The sequence below is a fragment of the Poecilia mexicana genome, unplaced genomic scaffold, assembly GCF_051168715.1.
Source record: "Poecilia mexicana isolate PSO_F unplaced genomic scaffold, ASM5116871v1 scaffold_11, whole genome shotgun sequence".
Lineage (NCBI taxonomy): Eukaryota > Metazoa > Chordata > Actinopteri > Cyprinodontiformes > Poeciliidae > Poecilia > Poecilia mexicana.
Genome location: NW_028263380.1, coordinates 19,269,772 through 19,290,506, shown reverse-complemented (window position 1 = coordinate 19,290,506; position 20,735 = coordinate 19,269,772). Strand labels below are relative to the sequence as shown.

The 20,735-nt window shown below is 41.0% G+C and overlaps 1 protein-coding gene and 1 long non-coding RNA gene across 2 annotated transcripts in view; one reads left to right on the top strand and one right to left on the bottom strand.

The window, feature by feature from the left end:
* The first annotated feature begins 1,049 nt into the window (after positions 1–1,049).
* Positions 1,050–20,735, top strand: part of LOC148156467 (uncharacterized) — a 261,721-nt gene continuing 242,035 nt past the window's right edge. The window contains exon 1 of the long non-coding RNA XR_015764651.1: positions 1,050–3,239. This is a non-coding gene — a long non-coding RNA (uncharacterized LOC148156467). The remainder of the gene's footprint in view (positions 3,240–20,735) is intronic.
* Positions 17,934–20,735, bottom strand: part of LOC148156474 (uncharacterized) — a 69,700-nt gene continuing 66,898 nt past the window's right edge. The window contains exon 2 of the mRNA XM_088010371.1: positions 17,934–20,149. Coding sequence (XP_087866497.1) covers positions 18,852–20,111 — 1,260 coding nt within the window. The 5' untranslated portion in view covers positions 20,112–20,149 and the 3' untranslated portion in view covers positions 17,934–18,851. The remainder of the gene's footprint in view (positions 20,150–20,735) is intronic.

Genomic DNA, 20,735 nt, shown 5'->3' with positions numbered 1-20,735 from the left:
TAAAATGCTGAAGACTTGAGCTGCTGAAATGGATGATGAAAGCGAGAATTCATAGCTTGTTTAATTGATAAAGGTCTGGAACGATTGTACCGAAATTGTCATGGAGGAGTTGTTAGTCAACGTCACGTTCCGTACAGCAACTGTACAACGTGTGACGCCTCGCAACTGAGGCAAAACTCCTAATTATTGGATGATTAATACGTTCTTGTGCGCAGAGTCAATTGGTAATATGAGTTGTATCATCACACAATCAAAGACAGCATAGTATTCCGGTTGACAACGGTTAGCCGATGATGGAGCTGTGATAGAATGCGGTAACCGAGACAATGGGCTACACGGCTCTCTGTAACTGAGTGCGCATACGACTGCTGTTATATGAATGAGTAATCCCTCTAGGCTGCCCTGACTCCAAACAAGTTTAACATGAGGGCATCAGCTTATGGGGCAGAAGGTACACTGCAGTAAAAACTACTCATGTGAGGACTGTTGAGAACGAGAATCTCAATCGATGAATCATAATTTGTATCGACACACGGAGCATAAAATCAGCCAACAAAAGCAGTCAGACTTTACTTATTTTATTAACTTTCAGCGCTGAAAGGAGACGCTTTACCATTACATCCGAGAAGAGTTTCTAAAAAAGTCTGTGCAGCGTCTGAGGAGTAAAAGGAGGGTAGCTGGTTATATGGACTGAAGACACTCCCTGAAATCACACCATGTCTCTGTGGCCTGATAAGTTTCTGTTTCTCGTGAGAAATGGACCTTGGTGTCAGAATCAAAAATGTAACTTTTAACTATGGGCCCTTTGTCTAACAGCATGCGACTCTTTCTCGGCCTGGTAAAGCGTCTCAACAAGACATTTCCAAAATGAGCACTAACGAGGGTCCTCTTTAGAACATATCAGCGGGCTACGGGCTACTAGTCGACGAGCTGAAGGTGCTCCATTTGTACAAACTTGTCATTTATTTACCATTGCCTACCTCCAACAGCATGCTCAACTCAGTCGGCTAATAGGGGAAAACTGTACCAAGCTCTGCGTATCAGCAGGGCCGAGCGCAAATCGTGACACCGCACCTCGTACTGGCACTTCCGGTGGCAGGTCTGACACCTGCCACAAGTGCCACTGCGTTCGGCTGACTTCGGCTGACCTCGGCACCTCTTACTGGCACTTCCGCTGACACCTGCCACAAGTGCCACTGCTTTCGGGACTAGCTGCCAGAGTTGCCACTGCGTTCGGCTGACTTCGGCTGACCTCGGCACCTCTTACTGGCACTTCCGGTGACACCTGCCACAAGTGCCACTGCTTTCGGGACTAGCTGCCAGAGTTGCCACTGCGTTCGGCTGACTTCGGCTGACCTCGGCACCTCTTACTGGCACTTCCGGTGACACCTGCCATTAGTGCCACTGTTTTCGGGTCTAGCTCTCAGTGTTGCTACTGACTTAGGCAAATGGACTACATATCCCATGATGCTTTATTACTAGTAGAAGAAGAACTTAAACACAGACGAAGAAGACAGAATTTAATAATTTTTTTTTCGCATAAATACTTATGTTAGCTGAATTCCTACACGTTTATTATATCATGTATGATTCGTTCATCCTATTTATTCACTAAAGTTCATCTGAATAATCCAGCCGACTCCTTCCGTCTTTGAATTAATCAAATACACAGAAGGTATCAGGGATGCCATTGGTTTCGGCACCTTTGTAACAGCTGAGTCTCGCCTCCACTAGAGCTGCTGTTAGATGTCCAGGATGTTTCAGAGCTGTCACAACTGTTTCCGATGTTTTGGGGGATGGCAATGACAGTTTTTTGAAAACGTGTTACTTATAATGCGTGTTTATAAAAAAAAATTCAATGGTAATTGTATATTTATCCATTTAACACTTTGAATATTTTTGACTGAGTTTAATTCAATCAAGATGGCCAATTGAATATACTATAAAGTGTCACTATTACAGTGGAACCTGTCACTATGTTCAAAGACACATCTGGTTAATCACACATCACTGATAGTTAATAGGACTTTTTACTTAATCAAAATGACATTCAACCCTTGCCCATGTTTATATCGCAGAACAGTGGCTGACATAGTGCAACAGGAAGCCAAATGTTGCAACTGGATAATAGTAATAATAATCAGACTCTGTATAACGTATATTGTAGAAATTAATAAAGTTTGAAAAATAAATTTAAGCTTAATGATCATAATTTCTCATGGAGGAATAATAAGTTATTTGATCCTGATGTAGTAAATTCACACGTTGACTAAACATGAATTTTACAGTAGACTTCAAATTGCTGTTTAAAGTATTTACATACAATGGCTAATAAATATTGACAAATCAATTACTATGCATATACTTTGTGACAAACTTGAAAAAATGTTGAAACATATCTGCCAAATAAAATAATATGTAAACAGCACAATTTTCTTTGAAAAAATCATTTGCATCTTAAGTATAAACTAAAGTAATTTTTATTTCCAAAAATATGTAACATTCTTGTTCTTAATGCTGCTTAAGATTCACACATTGTCAAATTTTTTGAGGTGTAAATAATTTGTGTTTTGACTTATCAATATTCAATATTGGTGTAAAAAAATTGAAGTTGTTTTAACTTGAAAGTGAAAATCCTCCTGCTGCCTTGAAAATGCTGTTGAAATGCATTTTTTAGCTCAGATTTTAGTCATTCTCTCATCTTTGAATAAGAAAACTTTGAAGACAATGAACCGAACCAGAAAAAAACACAGAGAAGCAACCTTCATTTATGCCACACAAATCTGTAATAAACTTGACAAATAATGAAAAATAGCGGGGATTAAATGTAATAAATAAAAACAAGTAATAACTATTTAAAAATGATTAACTGGCATTTTTGGAAAATTATGATAACATGTTTCTTTTTTTAAAAAATGCATTATCTTAACAAAAAACACTGAAAGTTATAGTGGCTGCCTGGTCTATTAGATAATAGACCAGGCAGCCACTATAACTTATGACATCCTGTGCACTGTCATGGAACCAGGCTGAACATAATGTCACTCTGGAATTGTCAATATCTCATGTTGCCACTGTCAGAAATGTTAACTAATAAGTCAATATTAGTGAACTTACCCGGTTTAATAATCAATAGCATTATATTAAGGTCATTGTATGAAAATAATTATAATCCGGAACTGACAGGAGCTTGTCAGCACTGACATACCATGGCAACCGAGTGTCAGTTGTAGTGGTAGGTACCTACTGGTAGTTATTATCACCTGTTGCAGAAGAGGTCCCATCTGAAAGCGCAGGAGTTGTCTTTCTCTGTTTAAGTCTGAACACCGGCTGTATATTTAAATATGTATGAGAATTATGTTGTAATTAAGATATATTTTATTTCTATTTGTTTGATCTAAAGTTATTCATATGCTACATTCTGTCTGAAACAGATAGAGAATGAGGTTAGCAGCCTGTGGCACCCATGGCCACCTTACTTGTGTCACCTTACCCAGTGGTAAGGTGGCACAAGTGGCACCTTACCCAGAAGCCCGTGGCACAAGTGACAGCTTATGGCAACTGTCAACATGTTTTCACTGAGGCTGTTTATTGGAAACTGAAATTTGAGACTGTATAAAAAATAGACCAGGGCATATTTGCTTTTTTTAAGGGAACAGAATACTTAACAAGAAATGCAATACTTTGTGCCAGATCCACCATTATTTTCATTAATTATAAATTCATTCATATTAATTCTGACACAGAAGCTGTCACCAAAGAATATTATATTTCTATTCTATTGTTTTCCCCACTAAGCATATTTAAATATGCTGAAGTATGTATAATACAATTAAAAATACTTTAAAAATACAACTGTTTATAAATATGGCTGCATGTATAAGGTTTCCAGTAACAAAACAGCGTGTTATGAAAGATTAAATGTTCAAATACGTCATTGTGCCTGTTAAACATATAACGCTGAGTGGAGCGGTCGAACGCTATAAGATGGCCGCCCTAAATCTCGTGAGCAAAAATAGGCGAGAGGGGTCCGTGAGGCGTGGGAGGTGCCAGTATGAGGTCGTGGCAACCCTTGGAAGGTGCCGAAGTCAGCCGAAGTCAGCCGAACGCAGTGGCAACACTGACAGCTAGACCCGAAAACAGTGACACTAATGGCAGGTGTCAGAGGAAGTGCCAGTAAGAGGTGCCGAGGTCAGCCGAAGTCAGCCGAAGTCACCCGAACACAGTGGCAACTCTGGCAGCTAGTCCCGAAAGCAGTGGCACTTGTGGCAGGTGTCAGCGGAAGTGCCAGTAAGAGGTGCCGAGGTCAGCCGAAGTCAGCCGAACGCAGCGGCAGCACTGGCAGCTAATCCCGAACGCAGTGGCACTTGTGGCAGGTGTCAGACCTGCCACCGGAAGTGCCAGTACGAGGTGCCGAGGTCAGCCGAAGTCAGCCGAACGCAGTGGCAACTCTGGCAGCTAGTCCCGAAGGCAGTGGCACTTGTGGCAGGTGTCAGCGGAAGTGCCAGTAAGAGGTGCCGAGGTCAGCCGAAGTCAGCCGAACGCAGTGGCACTTGTGGCAGGTGTCAGACCTGCCACCGGAAGTGCCAGTACGAGGTGCGGTGTCACGATTTGCGCCTGCTGTCTCTCCTGCGTATTGCCGCTCGTATGGCAGCAGCAGGTCTCTTATGCTGTCGCACGAGAGTAAAACCCAGTGAGAGAATCTTAGAGCTCGTATTGCGTTTAAAGGCGCCTTCCCAAACACGACGAATCAATTTCGTCATCGTGCAGTAAAAACCCCTCGAGCATATTGGGCGCAGCCTGAGTGGCCTACGAGTTCGGGAGAGGGTAGGCTAATTGAAATGCAGTTCGTAATAATGCGAATGAGACATGTGAATGCTACGTCTTACCCCGACAGCCCGAGACGGGCGTAGAGAGGGAAATCCGGAAAGGTGCCGACCATGGCGGCATGCGGAAGAGAGAAGCTGTTGACGTGGCTGACTCATCGCGTGGCAACGGTGTGAAGACGATGCGAGAGCGGCGGTGGAAAAATGGAGGGAGAATCGATGGTGAGCTGGGAGAAAAAGGTGACGTGGATCGGTGCGGCGAGACCTTGGCGGGCGAAGGAAGACGGCCTTTGCTGCTTCCATCGGATCCTCTCCGTTTCTGTCGTCTTTCTTTACGTGGCATATTTTAACAGGCTGTCTCCTCCACGTAGAGCTCCGCAGTTAGCTAGCTGGACTCACTGACTGTTGACTGTGCGGGAGGCAATTGCGTCGTGCGTCATGGGCAAAAGGTCAAAGTTAATGAGGTCACAGGAGGGCTTATTATGACGTTTTCGGAGGTGGATCGTGGAGTAAGTGAAGCCCCAGGCAGGTGAGAGATAGGCGGGTGAGCCAGCTTGAAATAATCGAGGCTGAGGTCGGGAGAAACATCTCTTGCATCAGAGGAGCTTCTGAGGGGGAAAGAAAGGGCCAACACAGGATGAGACGTGCTGGCGGGGAAGCTGTGGCGAGCAGATGAACGGATTGAACGCAGCTGGGAAGCGGCCGACGGCTTGGGTGTGGATCCTTTTATGCAGAACTTGATTGATGATTGGACACGCCAGGTGAGGTCCAGCGCTGAGGTCGGAGATGAGCATGACGCCGATGGACGAACGGAGGGGATGGAGTCTTCCAGGTTGAATTTTCGCTATTCGCTCCATTTGTCACAAATATCTCCGCTGAAATGATGAATGTCTGTGTTTTTATTTTTACCTTTCATGCTTTTGGGAAGACATCAGTGTTTTAGAAAGTTTTTTTGCCATGACTGATTGGTTCATGTTTTCCGTGTTGAGAGGAGAATTGACTCAGAGCTGAACTCTGTGTAACCAGAGAACTGTGATTACAGGAACTGCAGAGGTCAAAACACTATTACAGTTACTGTATATCCTTACCTTATTACAGATATCAGCTAATTCTGTTAAATTCAGTCCAGTCCAGACTGTAAACCAGCTGATCTGCTTATTTGGTTTTATGGTGGTTCAACCATGTTTCCCTTTATCTTTACAGCTTGAATATTGTTGCGTGCATGATAGAATGACGTATTTACACCGTGAAGTTTGACTATCATGATAACATTTATTTTCCCAGGCAAGTTTTTTTTACAGGTATTATGATAAATAATATAACATGGCCCAGCCTTAGTTTATAACCATAAAATGTGTGTGTATGCGTGCCAGTGCAGCTAAGTCCCTGATCCCTGTATATCCAGCTCTCTCAGCCAACAATCACTGAAGTAGGAGTGCCCTGCAACATGGTTTCACAGATGTCTTCAGGGGAGGGAAGTAGGCAAGCGCAATTCCTTATCCAAGAGAACGTTGCTTACATATTACCCAAGAGAAATGAGAAATCCAGCAAGCCAAGGCAGAAACAGTTCAGACATTGGCAGTTTTTTTTTTAGTTTGGGGAGACTTTCAATTTTTATCATTTTCATCCCATAAGTTTCACCTGTACTTTACATCTCTGTGGTGACTCCAACCATCTAAATTAGACTGTTCCTGCCAGATCGAACTAGCAGCTCCTTCAAGTTCGACTACAACCCATCAGTGAGCTCCAGGGTCTGCAGCTGGCCTGCAAATCTCAGCAATAATTGTTTGTCTGGTCCACAGCATGTTAGTCGGCCCCATCCATCACACCAATAAGGCAGCTTGACAAGAGCCAAAACAGCTGCTGACATCTTCTAAATTCCAGAATAGAGTTCTAGGTGCAGAAGTTGGCGGATAATTATCTCAGATCATGCTCTCAAAAATATACCTTGGACAGAATCATAAATTTAAATACTGGAGGCTAAATGTTTCTCTGCCAACAGATCCTGGAGTGTGGACAGAGGTAGACAGACCTGAATGAATAGTTTAACTTGAATGAACAACAGTGTCTCCCCTTCTACTTTATGGGACGGGGCTAAAGCTGTTATGAGTGGAAGGACAATAACCATCTCCTCCAAATAAAAAAAAAAAAAAAACAGATTTGAAGAACAACAAACTAGAAACCAAAATAGGGGCATTTGAAAGCAAACACAAGCAAACAGAATGATAAAACATTTAAAATAATATAGGAATATCAACAGAAATTAAACTATTTACTTATATAAGATAGAAGGAGCTCCTACGTTTACTAATCAAAAATGTTATGAACAGGATAACAGATCTTTGTGTAGTTGTCTTTCAATGATGCAAAGATCAGTCAAGTAGAATAGTGGCTGAGATTAAGCAACTAGTAACTAACCAGGAAGTGTCAAAGCTGAACGAGATTGTAGTTGCTTTTGCTACATATTGTGCAAATGTATGTAGCAAAAACAGTTCCCTGTTCATTAGTCAACTGCTCAGGCAACCCTCAGTGGGAGAGAGGCTTTTAGGTCAAAATAGGTGGTTAAAGAATATAATATTAATGTGCTAAAATGTTCATATATGAACTACTCATTCACTTCCCTGAAACTCTGGGGTTGCTTTGGCAACGCTAAGATCAAATGAGGACATTAAATAACATGGTGGACTGGACACGGAATGGTAAATCCCACAAAATATTTCTATTGTCTCTTCATTAAATATGATGGAACTGAAGGGATTTAAGTTTAAATAAGACAGTTTAGTCAAACATGCAACACTTAACCTGCAGAACATAATATGAAAGTAAACTAAGAGTCATTTTCAGCTGAATTTGGATTCAGATAGATCAAGTAGAAACTGACAAGGATGAAACAACAAAATGAAAACAAATTTATTTTCCAATATAAGATCAAAATGGTCCCACACTGAGGAAACCTTTCCTTTGAAGCTGCTCCATAGTTGATGCTGTAAAAGGTCAAGAATTCGTTTGACAAAAGCATTTGCCAGATTGACAGATTCGCTTCCTTATAAACACAGTTTGGCGTGTTAATGTCATTTCGAAACAGTTCCTGTATCGGTCATGTGACTTGCTGAAACCAATAGGCGCACCGACACGCGTTTTGGTCTGTGGGCTTGACACATGCGTCGACGCATCGGTGTTGCCGGACCCATCACTAGTAAGGACTAGCTTGGCTAGGTAACATCGATCCCCATGTAAACAAAGCTTTTACATAGCATTTTGTTACAGCTGCACTGCATAGGCGAATTGCGGATCTGTTTATCTGGCAGTGTGGTAACTTAACCAGGTCACAGGTAAGCAGCTGCTGTAAGTTATATTTTTTGCCAGCAGTTGTATTAATAATCTGCTCTATCCTCCTGATGAGTCTCTGATCAGCATTACACCTGAATTGATGCTCGCTGCTGTTTTGCATATAAAAAAATGTTTTAAAGACCAAGTCCTCCCACAGACCAAAAACATTCTCCCTATGTGTGTGTGTGTGTGTGTGTGTGTGTGCGTTTGTTTGTAATACCTTGTGGGGATGATTTTCCCTGACATATACTACGTTGTGGGGACCAATTGCTCCTTGTGGGGACCGGAGCCTGGTTCCCACAAGGGGAAACCCTGTTTTTGGGTCAGGGGTCAGATTTAGGGCTAAGGTATGAATTGAGTTTTGGTTAGGGTTAGGGTTAGGTATGTGATGGATAGGGTTAGTACTTACAAAATGAATTTATGCTGTTTTGGAAGTTGAGAATTCAACACAGACACATTTAACATATTTTGATCAACATGATTAAAGGAAATTACAATGGGGGAAAAGCAGAGAAGTGTACATAATCAGCTACATGATGTACAAAAGCAAAACTTGCAAAAGGAATAAGAAACTCATTTTTTGATGTGCAGAAGTGACACAGTAATTTGAAGATTGAACAGGTTTAAGAATTTCAATTCTGTTCTGAGAAATGCACCCAAACTGAGAGAAACTGTAAAATATTAATATTTAAATTTCCTTATCTTAAAACCCTTCAACTGTCATGGACCCACTGACTTTAATGCCAGTATTTTGGGGGTGAGAGTCAAGAGGTCAAAGGAAAATATTAAATAATATCTCTGATGCCAAGCTTTATACTTCTAAGTATTACCAAAGTATTGAAACAAAAGCTAACATGTTCTTCACAGATTTAACTTGCATGCATGAACATTTCACACTCAAAGTAATTCAACTTAATTACTGAACCAAACTTGGAAAAAGTTGCTTCTGCCATTAACAATAACTTTAAGCACATGCAGTCTAAAGTAGACCAGAAATATAATCTATGCAGCCGTTCCTACAGAAACATTAATGGAAGTGTTGCATCTGGGAAAATTAAATGTTCGTATAGTAAAAATGAATAGCTGCAGTGCATGTATATAAACAGCAGGGCTCAGAAATTACACATTTCTTTATCAGTTAGTAAACAGTTAGCTAACTTCAGTTAAAACCGTGAAAGGGACTCACCTGTGATGCAGAGATGTGTTGTCCTTCTTCTCCTCCTGAACGCGCAAAAATAGCAGAAACTTGATTTCAAAGACACTAGCCACATCCTGACAAGGACCAGGCCTACTGGGTTCTCAGCACCCTGAGCTAGCACCTGCTAGTTAGCAGCCTTAGCTAGCGCACTGTGACTTTACTGTGTTGAGTTCAGGACACCACAGTATCCTGAGCCACGCTCAACTACAGGAACAGAGTTAAAAGAATCTTGCTGCTGATGCTGAAGGATCAAGCAGCAATACAAACTAGATAATTATTTGTTTACATGACAAATAACAGTCTCCATTTACTGTAAACCCTGCTATTTATCACAATAACAAAATGAAAAACTCTCTAGACTATTCTCTACTAATAGCACAATATTTAAAACCAAGTGTGGGATTTGTGAAACTTCAATGAAGGGCGACTTCACAACTTTATGATTTTGGATAACACTAGAATATTTCTTTATTGAAGTTTCACAAATCAGATAAAGGTTTCACAAATCCCACACTAGGTTTTAAATATTCTGATATGAGTTGAGAATAATCTAGTCCAGATTTGAAGATTCTAGGTGTTGTAGTTTTTAGTTAGAGTAAATTAAAGATGCTGACGGTAGTGAAAAATTAGGTGGAATTGCCCTTTAGCCATTTCACAAATTGGAAGCAGCAATTGGAAACCAACTTCAGCTTCATCCAAGCAAGAGGGGCTAACATACAGTTCTCTTAATGTATAAGAAATCTATGGTCGGCATAAGATTAATCTCAAATGCATCATTTAATCAAATGTTCTTATAAGTGTTGGTGGCGTTGGCTGTAGGAGTTTGCTTTGCAGTCGGTGGGTCACCAGATTGATGCCTGGTCTACTGCTGAGATTTCAGTTTGGTGTATTAAAGGCATGATTAAAAAAGAAACCAAAATCTCACACTAGCATTCTGTTTTTTGTAAAAAATTACTTTTGCAGTCTTGTTTACTGGTTGTTGTTCTGTCTTTGACAGTTTACATTGTAGATATAAATATCAACAAATTTTTTTATTTTGGCTGATTAGTACTATTAAGTTTAGGGTAATTAACTGCTGGCAATATTACAGTATTTTTTATGAACTTTACAGTTACTTACATTTTTACAATATATTTCTATATTTTCTACATTCATGACTGTCAAAATTACTTAGGATATATGTTTATTGAGTTATGATAATTCCACATAACAAAATGTTTTGGATATTACGGTGGCTACAGGCCAGAGCGGCACTTTGCTGCAAGGGCCGCTCGAGGTTGCTTGCAGCTTTAATTTGTAATTGTGCTTCGATAATGTTGTAGTGTTTTTTGTAATTTATAATTGTGCTTTCTTAATGTTGTTTTTGAATTTGTTGAAGTGGTTTGCACCTGAGGGCCACCGTACATATTTAATAAATTAGAATGTCCAAAAAGATGAGGCATGTCTGTCAGATGAAAAGTATCTTTTGAAAATAACACTTAAACAGGTATTAGGTATTTCATTAAGCCCCCTCCTTTGTTTTAAAATTAATCTATGTAATGTGTTTCAACTCCTGATAAAGTTTCTAAAATAAACAGGCTTTCAGTAATATAACTGCATATTTTTGTTGGATATTTTCTACATCAGAATAAACTCGGTATTTAGTTATCCTGACTTACCATAGTTGGAGGTATTTCTTGGGGTGAAGTTGTTGCTGGCCATGATCAGTCAGAGAGAGAGCAGTGTAGACACTTAGGCTGCAGTGAAATAATGAATACAATTTGCAAGTCTTAAACAGTTTTGATTGGCTCTGTCTACTGTTTTTGTGCTTCACTTTGCTGACAATCAAGGACACACTGTAGATTTGATAATAAGTAAGGGTGTGAATATTTCCAAGGTCTCTGTAACTGATGTCGCCCTGCTGGTTGTTGCTCTGTCAGTTGAATCTCTATTGACTCACTTAACAGTACAGTTACAAAATGTTCTTTCACAGAAAACACAAAAGAAACTTTTAATCAATTCTACTCCTCAACCTCGTCTCCATAATGAGACCCAGTGTCTTGAAAAGGGGCATCAAACTCATTTTCGTTTTGAGTCAAATCAAGATCATGAATGCTCTTAGAGGGCCGGTTGTGGCAGAATGTATTGATAAGACCTTTTCACCAACAAACTGTCAATTCATTCTTAAAATTAAATATTATTCAACATCTTTTCAGTCCCTCCAGGATTTTGTGATTATTTTTGTGATTTTCTGCAATAAAATTCAAAATGTTTATGGTTCTGATTTGGACATTTTTGCGATACTTGCATTTATTTATGTTGGTAGATGCGACTTTTTGCTACTCTGTATAGATTATGGACTATAATCTGACATGAATTAACAATGAAGCAGCTGTTTAGAACAAGTAAGAAAGTTTTTGACAATTTTTGAGAAAATTTGCAATAAACTCCCAATTATTAGTGCAAAAACTGCTGAGATTTGTTGATTCTACATGATTTTCCAGGATAATTCGTAAGAAATTGGAGGGACTGATTGTAATAATTTGGCAGCAAAAGATAAACCTGCATTGATTAGATTGATAACATGATATTTAAGCAGACTTGGTGTTTAGTCTACAATCACATAAAAAGCAACCTTATATTATCAGAATGTTTTCAAACTGGGTTGTGCTCAAAGCACTAAATGTTGTTGATGTGTTTTGTCATTAATTGTTCTTGTGTTTTTAATCATTAATCCCTTTAAAGCCTTTTTAGTAGCCCGGTATCGGTATAATCCAGTATTATCTGAGCCTTCCTGTAAATAGGTTAATAAACACAAGCTTGAATTGCATCATAAGGCTTCTTTCTCTGTTTGGAGGAAATGCATCATAAAAGCAGGTCTTTCTCCACCTTTGACAAGAAATTAATGTTCCTCTCCTTGGGCTGGTGGAGGGGTTTGAGTGTCCCAGTGATCCCAGGAGCTACACTGTCTGGGGCTTCATGCCCCTGGTAGGGTCACCCAAGGCAGACAGGTCCTAGGTGAGGAACCAGACAAAGCACAGCCCGGAGGCCCCTTATGATGAAAAACATTGGATTTAGTGTTTACTCGCCTGGACATGTGTCACCAGGGCCCCATCCTAGAGCTGGGCCAGGGCCTGGGGCTGGGGCACATTGGCGAGCGCCCGGTGGCTGCGCTTTTACCCATGGAGCCCGGCCGGGCTCAGCCCGAAGAGGAGACATGGGTCCCCCCTCCTGGGTGAGCCTGGGCCCACCACCTGTGAGGGGGCCAAAGCGGTCAGATGCAGTGTGGGATGGATGGTGGCAGAGGGAGGGGGCCCTGGCGGTCTGATCCTCAGTTGCAGAAGCTGGCTCTTGGGACGTGGAACGTCCCCTCTCTGGTGGGGAAGGAGCCGGAGCTGGCGTGTGAGGCTGAGAGGTTCCAGCTAGAAATAGTCGGTCTCACCTCAACACATGGCTCTGGTTCTGGAACCAGTCTCCTTGAGAGGGGCTGGACGTACTTCCACTCTGGAGTTGCCCGCGGTGAGAGGCACCGGGCAGGAGTGGGCATACTTGTTGCACCCCATCTCGGTGCCTGTACGTTGGGGTTTACCCCGGCGAATGAGATGGTAGCCTCCCTCTGCTTACGACGTGTTCTGACTGTTTGTGCTTACGGGTCTAACAGCAGTTCAGATTACCCACCCTTTTTGGAGTCCTTGGAGGGGCCCCTGGAGAGTGCCCCTCCTGGAGATTCCCTTGTTCTGCTGGGGGACTTCAATGCTCACGTGGGCAATGGCAGTGAGACCTGGAGGGGCGTGGTTGTGGTTAGGCGTGCCCCACCGATCTGAACTCGAGTGGTGTTCTGTTGTTGGACTTCTGTGCTCACATTATCTGTGGTCTGCTCAGATTACAGGTCTATTGTAATTTTTTTTCAACATAGAATCATTGAAAATGTATAAAAGCATAAAAATAGAATGTGAAATTACTATTTTTTTATGAGAAACTGTTTAAAACTTACTGCCCATCATATTCTGAGCGAGAGCTCAAAAACACTCACCACTACTATACATGAAATATGAAATCATGTGGATTGGGCCCCGACTACATGATTGGTTGATAACACTAAGGGTGCATTCACACCAACCCTGTTTGGTTTGGATGCAGCAGGTGGGCATGGCAGCGTGGCAAAGTGACCTGTAATGCTGTTGCCATTCGTTTTGCTCTCAATTCCACAATTTTGAGTCCAGCTGCACCAAACTCACTAGGATGGATCCTTGTCCAACCTCGGATCGGAATCCAGTGCAAAATTTGGTTGGCGTCGTGTAATGTCTCAACAGCGCCCCCTAGAATATTTTAAATAATCAGCTCCAAGCCATGCTTTAACCTAGAATTATCAAACTTGGTACACATGTGTATCTTGTCAGGACCTACAAAAAATTCATCCCATTGTCCAAACCCAACAGGAAGTCAGACATTTTGGATCAAAGCCTCCATTTTATAGACATCGCATCTGATTGAACTCCTGCTAGAGCTTTTAAGATACAGACTTCAAACTCACTCAGCACACTCTTGAGCCATTGAAGATCAAAAGTTGTCAAGACGATTCTCGTGCATCAAAGCATGTGGGCGTGGCTGAGTGTCAAACTTTGGCTTTGTGCCATGAAACATTAAAATGCAATAACTTCTATTGTATGTAGAAGTTATTGCAGTGAGAACTGCATCAGACTTTCCTTGTCTCAATAGTGACCAGCCCTGATCACATTCACATGGTCAATAGATTACATCACCTAAGCCATGCCTCCCTCCAACAGAAAGTCACCTGTTCCTTCTGCCGGATGTCATACTTTTACTTTATGATTCAAATGATTTGAATGCTGTGCTAATTGATGTAAAATGACATGATTATGAACTCTGTGAATGTTGGCTGCTAGCTGAACTATGTGGGCGTGGCTTATTAGCAAATAACAATACCCGCCATGTCTACGATCGTCTCTAAATCAAACATGCTTCATCCGATTTGCACCAGACTTTATATGATCAACTCTGATGAACCTCTAAAGAGCCCAATAGCATTACATTATAACGTGACTCCACTGCACCCTCTAGGTGAATAAAACAGTTGTATCTCCTCGTTGCATCAGCCGATCTGCACCAGATTTTTGTGCATTGTCTGTGAGCAATGCCGAACATGACACAGTGAGTATTTCCAGGCGGGCGGGTTCGGCAGCTCCGTCAGAGTGTCAGTGGTGGCTGGGGGGAGGCGGTGCTAGGACTACGCAGTGGCTATAGGCCAGAGCGTCAATCGGCTGCGAGGGTCGCTCGAGGCTCCACGGAGCTTTAATTAGGCCTGAGCAGCTAAGCGCTGCGAAGGCCTATTGTTTTTCAAATGTTGATTATTCTTATTATGCTTCCGTCAAATAAATCGGCTTTTTGGGGGCTATATCAAATTCAAAAACTCACCAAACTTCACAGAAAATTGTCCCCTAGTAAAATTTTTGGATTCTAATGGAGTCGTAAGTGAGCATGGCTGAACTGCTCTAACGTGAGTTGGGGGAAAACCGTAAGTCGTAGAGATCTGAAACTCGGTACATAGGTAGATCTCCCCAAATCAAGGAAAAAACTCTCTTGGAGGTACCCCCTAAAATGTACAGGAAGGCGGCCGTTTTGGGTCAAAGGTCAAATTTTGGCCATTTTTCAATTTTACTCACGTCGAAGTTTAACAAACTCCTCCTAGGGATTTTGATGGATTGGCTTCAAACTTGGTGAGTTGGTTCATAAGGAATGCCCGATTAAAAGTTATCAAAACGGTGAGTTTTCGTGCATGCTGAAGGGATGAAACCAGGGGTCAAAGTTCACCGACTCACCAAGAAAATTGAAACTGTTGTATCTCCTGCAAGAAAACTCAGAGAGGCATCAAACTTTTAGTAATTGATCACCTTTGTGTCCTCTTCAAGACACAATGGCCAAATTCTGACAACACTTAAACCACACCCCCTCAGAACAGGAAGTGTCATGTTTTACTGTCAACGGTCGCTATCTAACCCCTTTGACCTAATCCAGATGAAACTGTGTCCACAGATAGAAGACATGTTGGTGTGTAGTGGATTCCAACCCCATTTGATTTGGTTGCAGCAGGTGGGCGTGGCAAAGTGACCTGTAACGCCATTGCCATTCATTTGGCTCTGACTTCCACAATTTTGAGTCCAGCTGTACCACACTCACTAGGATGAATCCTTATCCAGCCCTCAACCGGAATCCAGTGCAATATTTGGTGGGCGTGGCCTAATGTCTCAATAGCGCCCCCTAGAAGATTTTAAATGATCAGCCTCAAGCCATGCTTTATCACAGAATTATGAAACTTGGCATACTTCTGTATCTTGTCAGGATGTACAAAAAAGTCTCTTGGAGCCATGATCCAAACCCAACAGGAAGTTGGCCATTTTGGATTAAACCGACCATTTCCTAGACGTCGCATATGATCGAACGCCTCCTACAGCTTTTGAGATACAGACTTCAAACTCGGGCAGCAGAGAGTTGAGACATTAAAGGTCAAAAGTTATCACAGGAATTTTTGTATGTCAAAGCATGTGGATGTGGCTAAGTGCCAAACTTTGACTATTCACCATGAAATATCAAGATGCCATAACTTCCACATAGAAGGTCACGGCTGCATCAGACTTCCTATGTTTGACTACAGACAATCCCTCATCAAATCGTCATGATCAGTTGATGACATCACCTTAGCCCCGCCCACTTCCGGCAGGAAGTCACCTGTTTTTTCTGCTGTATGTCTTACTTTTACTGTAAATAAAATATAATATAATCTGCCAACTGACATAGAATTACATAATCATGGACTCAATGCTGGCTGACCCGTGGGCGCGTGGTCAAATGGCAGTCCCTCGCCGTATGCATACGGTTGTCTGTAAATCACACATGAACCTTCCGATTGGTACCAAACTGGATATGTATGACCTTTGTTGATCACTAACGAGCCCAACAGGATTTAATTGTAATTTGACTCCACTGCGCCCCCTAGGTCATTCAATCAGCTATATCTCCTCGCTACATTGACTGATCTGCACCAGATTTTTGGTGTGTCGTCAGGGAGTGACGCCGGACTCATCGGTGTGTATGGCCTGGTGGACACGCGCTTTGACTGCGCGAGAGCATCCGCAGTGGCAGGCAGGAGGCGGTGCTGGGTCCCCCGCGGTGGCTATAGGCCGGAGCGGCGCTTGGCTGCGAGGGTTGCTTGAGGCTCTGCGGAGCTTTAATTGTTTTTCTTTTCCTTTTCACTGTAAATAAAATTCTTATCACTGATTCATTGTTCTCCTTGAAGTGTTCTTGCATGTGGGTCAGAAAACTTAAACCCACCCAACATAATGACAAAATGAAAAACTATCCAAATTATTCTCAACTAAGAGCATAATATTTAACACCAAGTGTGTGATTTGTGAAACTTCAATAAATGTTTTCACCATTTTTATGCTTTTGGATAACACTACAACTGCTGTTTATTGAAGTTTCACTAATCAAATAAAGGTTTCATAAATCCCATACTTGGTTTTAAATATTTTGCTTTTAGTTGAGAATAATTTAGTCCAAGTTTGAAGAGTCCAGGTGTTGTAGTTTTTTAGCTAGAATAAATTAAAGATGTGGATGGTAGTGAAAAATTAGGTGGAATCACCCTTTAGCTATTTCCTGAATTGGAAGCTACAAATGGAAACCAACTTCAGCTTCGTCCAAACAGCAGGGCCCAACATATTCTCTTAATGTATGACAAATCTATGGTTGGCATAAAATTAAATAATCCCAAATACATCATTTAATCAAACCCTCTCATAAATGATGGCGGCGTCGGCTGTAGGGGTTTGCTTTGCAATCGGTGGATTGCCAGTTCGATACCTGGTCTACCTTTGAGATTTCAGTTTGATATATAAAGACATTATAAATGTAATTAATTATTAAGAAACAAAAGAGACCAAAATACCACACCAGCATTCTATTCTTTGTAAATTACTTTTGCAGCTTGGTTTATGGTTTTACATCATAGATAATAAATATCAGCAAAATTTATAATTTTGGCCAATTAATACCAAAATTATTATTTTATTATTTTTTAATAAAATAAAAAATAATAATTTTAGGGTAATTAGCTGCTGGCAATATTACAATATTTCTCCATGAATTTTACAATTACTTAGATTTTTACAATAGATTTCTGTTTTCTACATTTCATGACTGTCAAAACCACTTGAAATGTATGTTTATTGAGTTATTGTAATTCCATGTATTTCTATGGTAATTAAGTGCTTTTTATACTAGTCAGCAACTGTAACTATTTTACCATTTTTTACTGTGAAATTTACAGTCTTTTTCAGCTTTTGCTGAAATTCTTACAAAACACTGATATGTTCTTTAATGAAGAAGAAACACTTTGTCTTTTTTAAAACTGAATTTTACATCAATCCTGGTTTAAGTGTGGATTTACAATAGAACAACTAAATTTATTACCCATTCAATACCAAAACACCCCCAGTCCCTTCTATATGTAAAGCAGATAACAGCATAGCAGATAATAAAAAATCAATTTAGAATCGTTTATTCTTTTGATCAAGCTTTATTTGTGATTTCATATTCAGAATAGGGTGACACAACACACACACATACAGAACCATAACATTAAAGAACACTAGAAATCAGTTCATACAATCATCACAAAGTATGAATTATTGCAAAAAGTGCAAAAATATTGAAGTGAAAAATCATTGACCCTGGTATATTTACTGTCATTTTCTATTTATGTTAATCTTTCTATACCAACAATATACAATTTCCAAGAGACAGCTTCTAAAAGTTTATAGAGTGGTAAATAAAATACTTAAAAATAATAAGCAAACATCTTTAATCTCACTTAACATATATTCAAACAGCTATTTTTTTATTGCATGTGAATCAGCCTTACTGCGACAGACTGGCGACCTGTCCAGGGTGTACCCCGCCTCTCGCCCGGAACGTGAGCTGGAGATAGGCACCAGCACCCCTCCCGACCCCCATTGAGGGACAAGGGTGAAGGAAAATGGATGGATGGATGGATGGATGGATGAATCAGCCTTAAGCGAAGATCAGCCTGCAGTCTTCAAAATCTCCAACAGTGTTAAAGTCTGGCAGCTTCATATTATAGACAGTTAAGCTCCAAATTATTCATGCCTATCAAGAGGTGCAGAGTCAACAGTGATCTAATATGGGCCTAAGCACTCTGTACTTAGAAAACCTTATGAGAACTGTCCAACACGGTGCAAAGAGCATCCAGGTTCTGGCTGAGTTTTGATGTCAAGATGTAGTGAAGGAGTTTTACTCTGACTGGAGATCTGCTTTATTTATTAAGAATGAAAGAAACAGAATCTAGTTTGTTGTTTTCTGTTCTCCATGTTTTATACTGAAGTTTTTGTTAACGAACTTTCAGTTGAAATGTGTTGTTTTCAGATTCCTGCGGTCATCATGTTTGTATGAGCAGCAAGTTTCCAACTTTCACTATTTAACTATTTAAAAAAGCTGGTAAAAGATTTAACAAGGCTACATCCAGCATTAAAAACATCTTTTCCAATGTTAACAACCTGTTTTCCAGCATTAACCAGGTGTTCTCCAGCTTTAGCCAAATAATAGAGAGGATTATTTTGCTCAGCTTCTTCTCTGGCCTTATCTTTATACTCAGACTGCAGCCTTTGTTTTTCTTGTTGAATTTCTCTCTCCTGCTTTTCCTTCAGGGCTTCATACTTCCTCTCTCTCTCCTTTCTCTCACTCCTTTCCATTTCCCTTCTCTGCTCATCCATATCCTCTTTCTGCCTCCGTCTTTCCTCGTGGATCCTCTCTGTCTCCCTTCTTCTCTGCTCATCCATATCCTCTTTCTGCCTCCGTCTTTCCTCGTGGATCCTCTCTGTCTCCCTTCTTCTCTGCTCATCCATATCCTCTTTCTGCCTCCGTCTTTCCTCGTGGATCCTCTCCATCTCCCTTCTCCTCTCCTCTTTCATCTCCTCTCTCTCCCTCTTCCTCTCCTCCTCTCTCTCCTTTCTCTCTCTCTCTCTGTCAGCCTGGATTTGCTTAAACATTCTCTCCATCTCTTTCTCATACTTTTCTCTTATTTTTCTCTCCAGTTCTTTTTTCTCTTTGCGTATTTCCTCTTCTTTCTCCTTCAGGATGCGTTGTTTCTCCTCTTCAACTGCCCTCTCAGCCTCTTGAAACATCTCATTGGTGTAGTGACTTCCTCCATTCCTGTCAACAATGGTTCTGATCTTCTTCAGCAACTCAGTGACCTGAGGTTTCTTATCTTTCAGCTTGTTGTCGAAGACATGATACTGGTTGTTACACCTGGACACCAGATCCTGCAGCTCTGGGCTGTCAGACAAATAATCTTCAATGGTGCCTTCAAGGTCGTCTCCACGGGTAAACAGAACCATGCTGTATCTGTCTGCTGCGTCTCCAAAGACTTTTTGAATCTTTTGCACTGATTGTAATTCTTCTGCTGTGAATCTGCCGATTGGAACGACCACCAGGAAGATGTGGGGTCCAGGAGCGGCGTAACAGACGCACTGACTCAGATCTTTGATGGTTTTATCTCCCTTAAACCTGGTGTCAAACAGACCTGGAGTATCAATGACAGCAACCTGCTGTCCATCCACATTACTGGAGACTTTGGAGCAGTTCACAGTCAGGGATTTGGGGCTGCATTTGGAATCAAAGCACTCTCGACCCAGAATGGTGTTTCCAGAAGCGCTCTTCCCAATCCCAGTCTTCCCCACCATCACGATCCTCAGCTCATTGTTGTTTGTAATGTTTGTTCCTGTAAAGAAGAAAGTTTGAATCTGAATTAGAATCATCGTGTTGTTCTCAGAACTTCAACCTTTTTATTTGTCTGCTTTGCTTCTCCATCCATCTATCTATGCTGCTGCCTGTCATTGCCAGGGTTCCCTTAAAAGTTTAATTTTAATGAAGATCTGTCAATGGTAGGCAGCAGCATAATCTCAACGATGACCATCTGGTTAAATCAAAGTTAAATATGCGAATGAAAAATATATTTCTTCATAGAAACACAATAACTTTATTGTTATCGATTTCTTGTAGAATTCCTTCCCCCCGCCGCCCAAGTCTTTGGATTGGAACTTGTCTGATGCATTGCTTGCAGAGACAAACTGGTTCAAATGTAAAATTTACTTTTTTCAGCTTTACGTCATGTTATAATGTTACTCCCTCATCAGAAACACATTTGGAGTGTTGCCTTGATTCACATGTTTGAGAAATCCTTTCTTATTCTTTCTTTCTTAAGAAAGAAAGAATAAGAAATTCTTTATTTTGAAAAAGCCTTTCTACAACTAAAAGCAAAGGAGTGCTCACTCAGAGTAACATGGATCTTAGATAAGCACATGAAG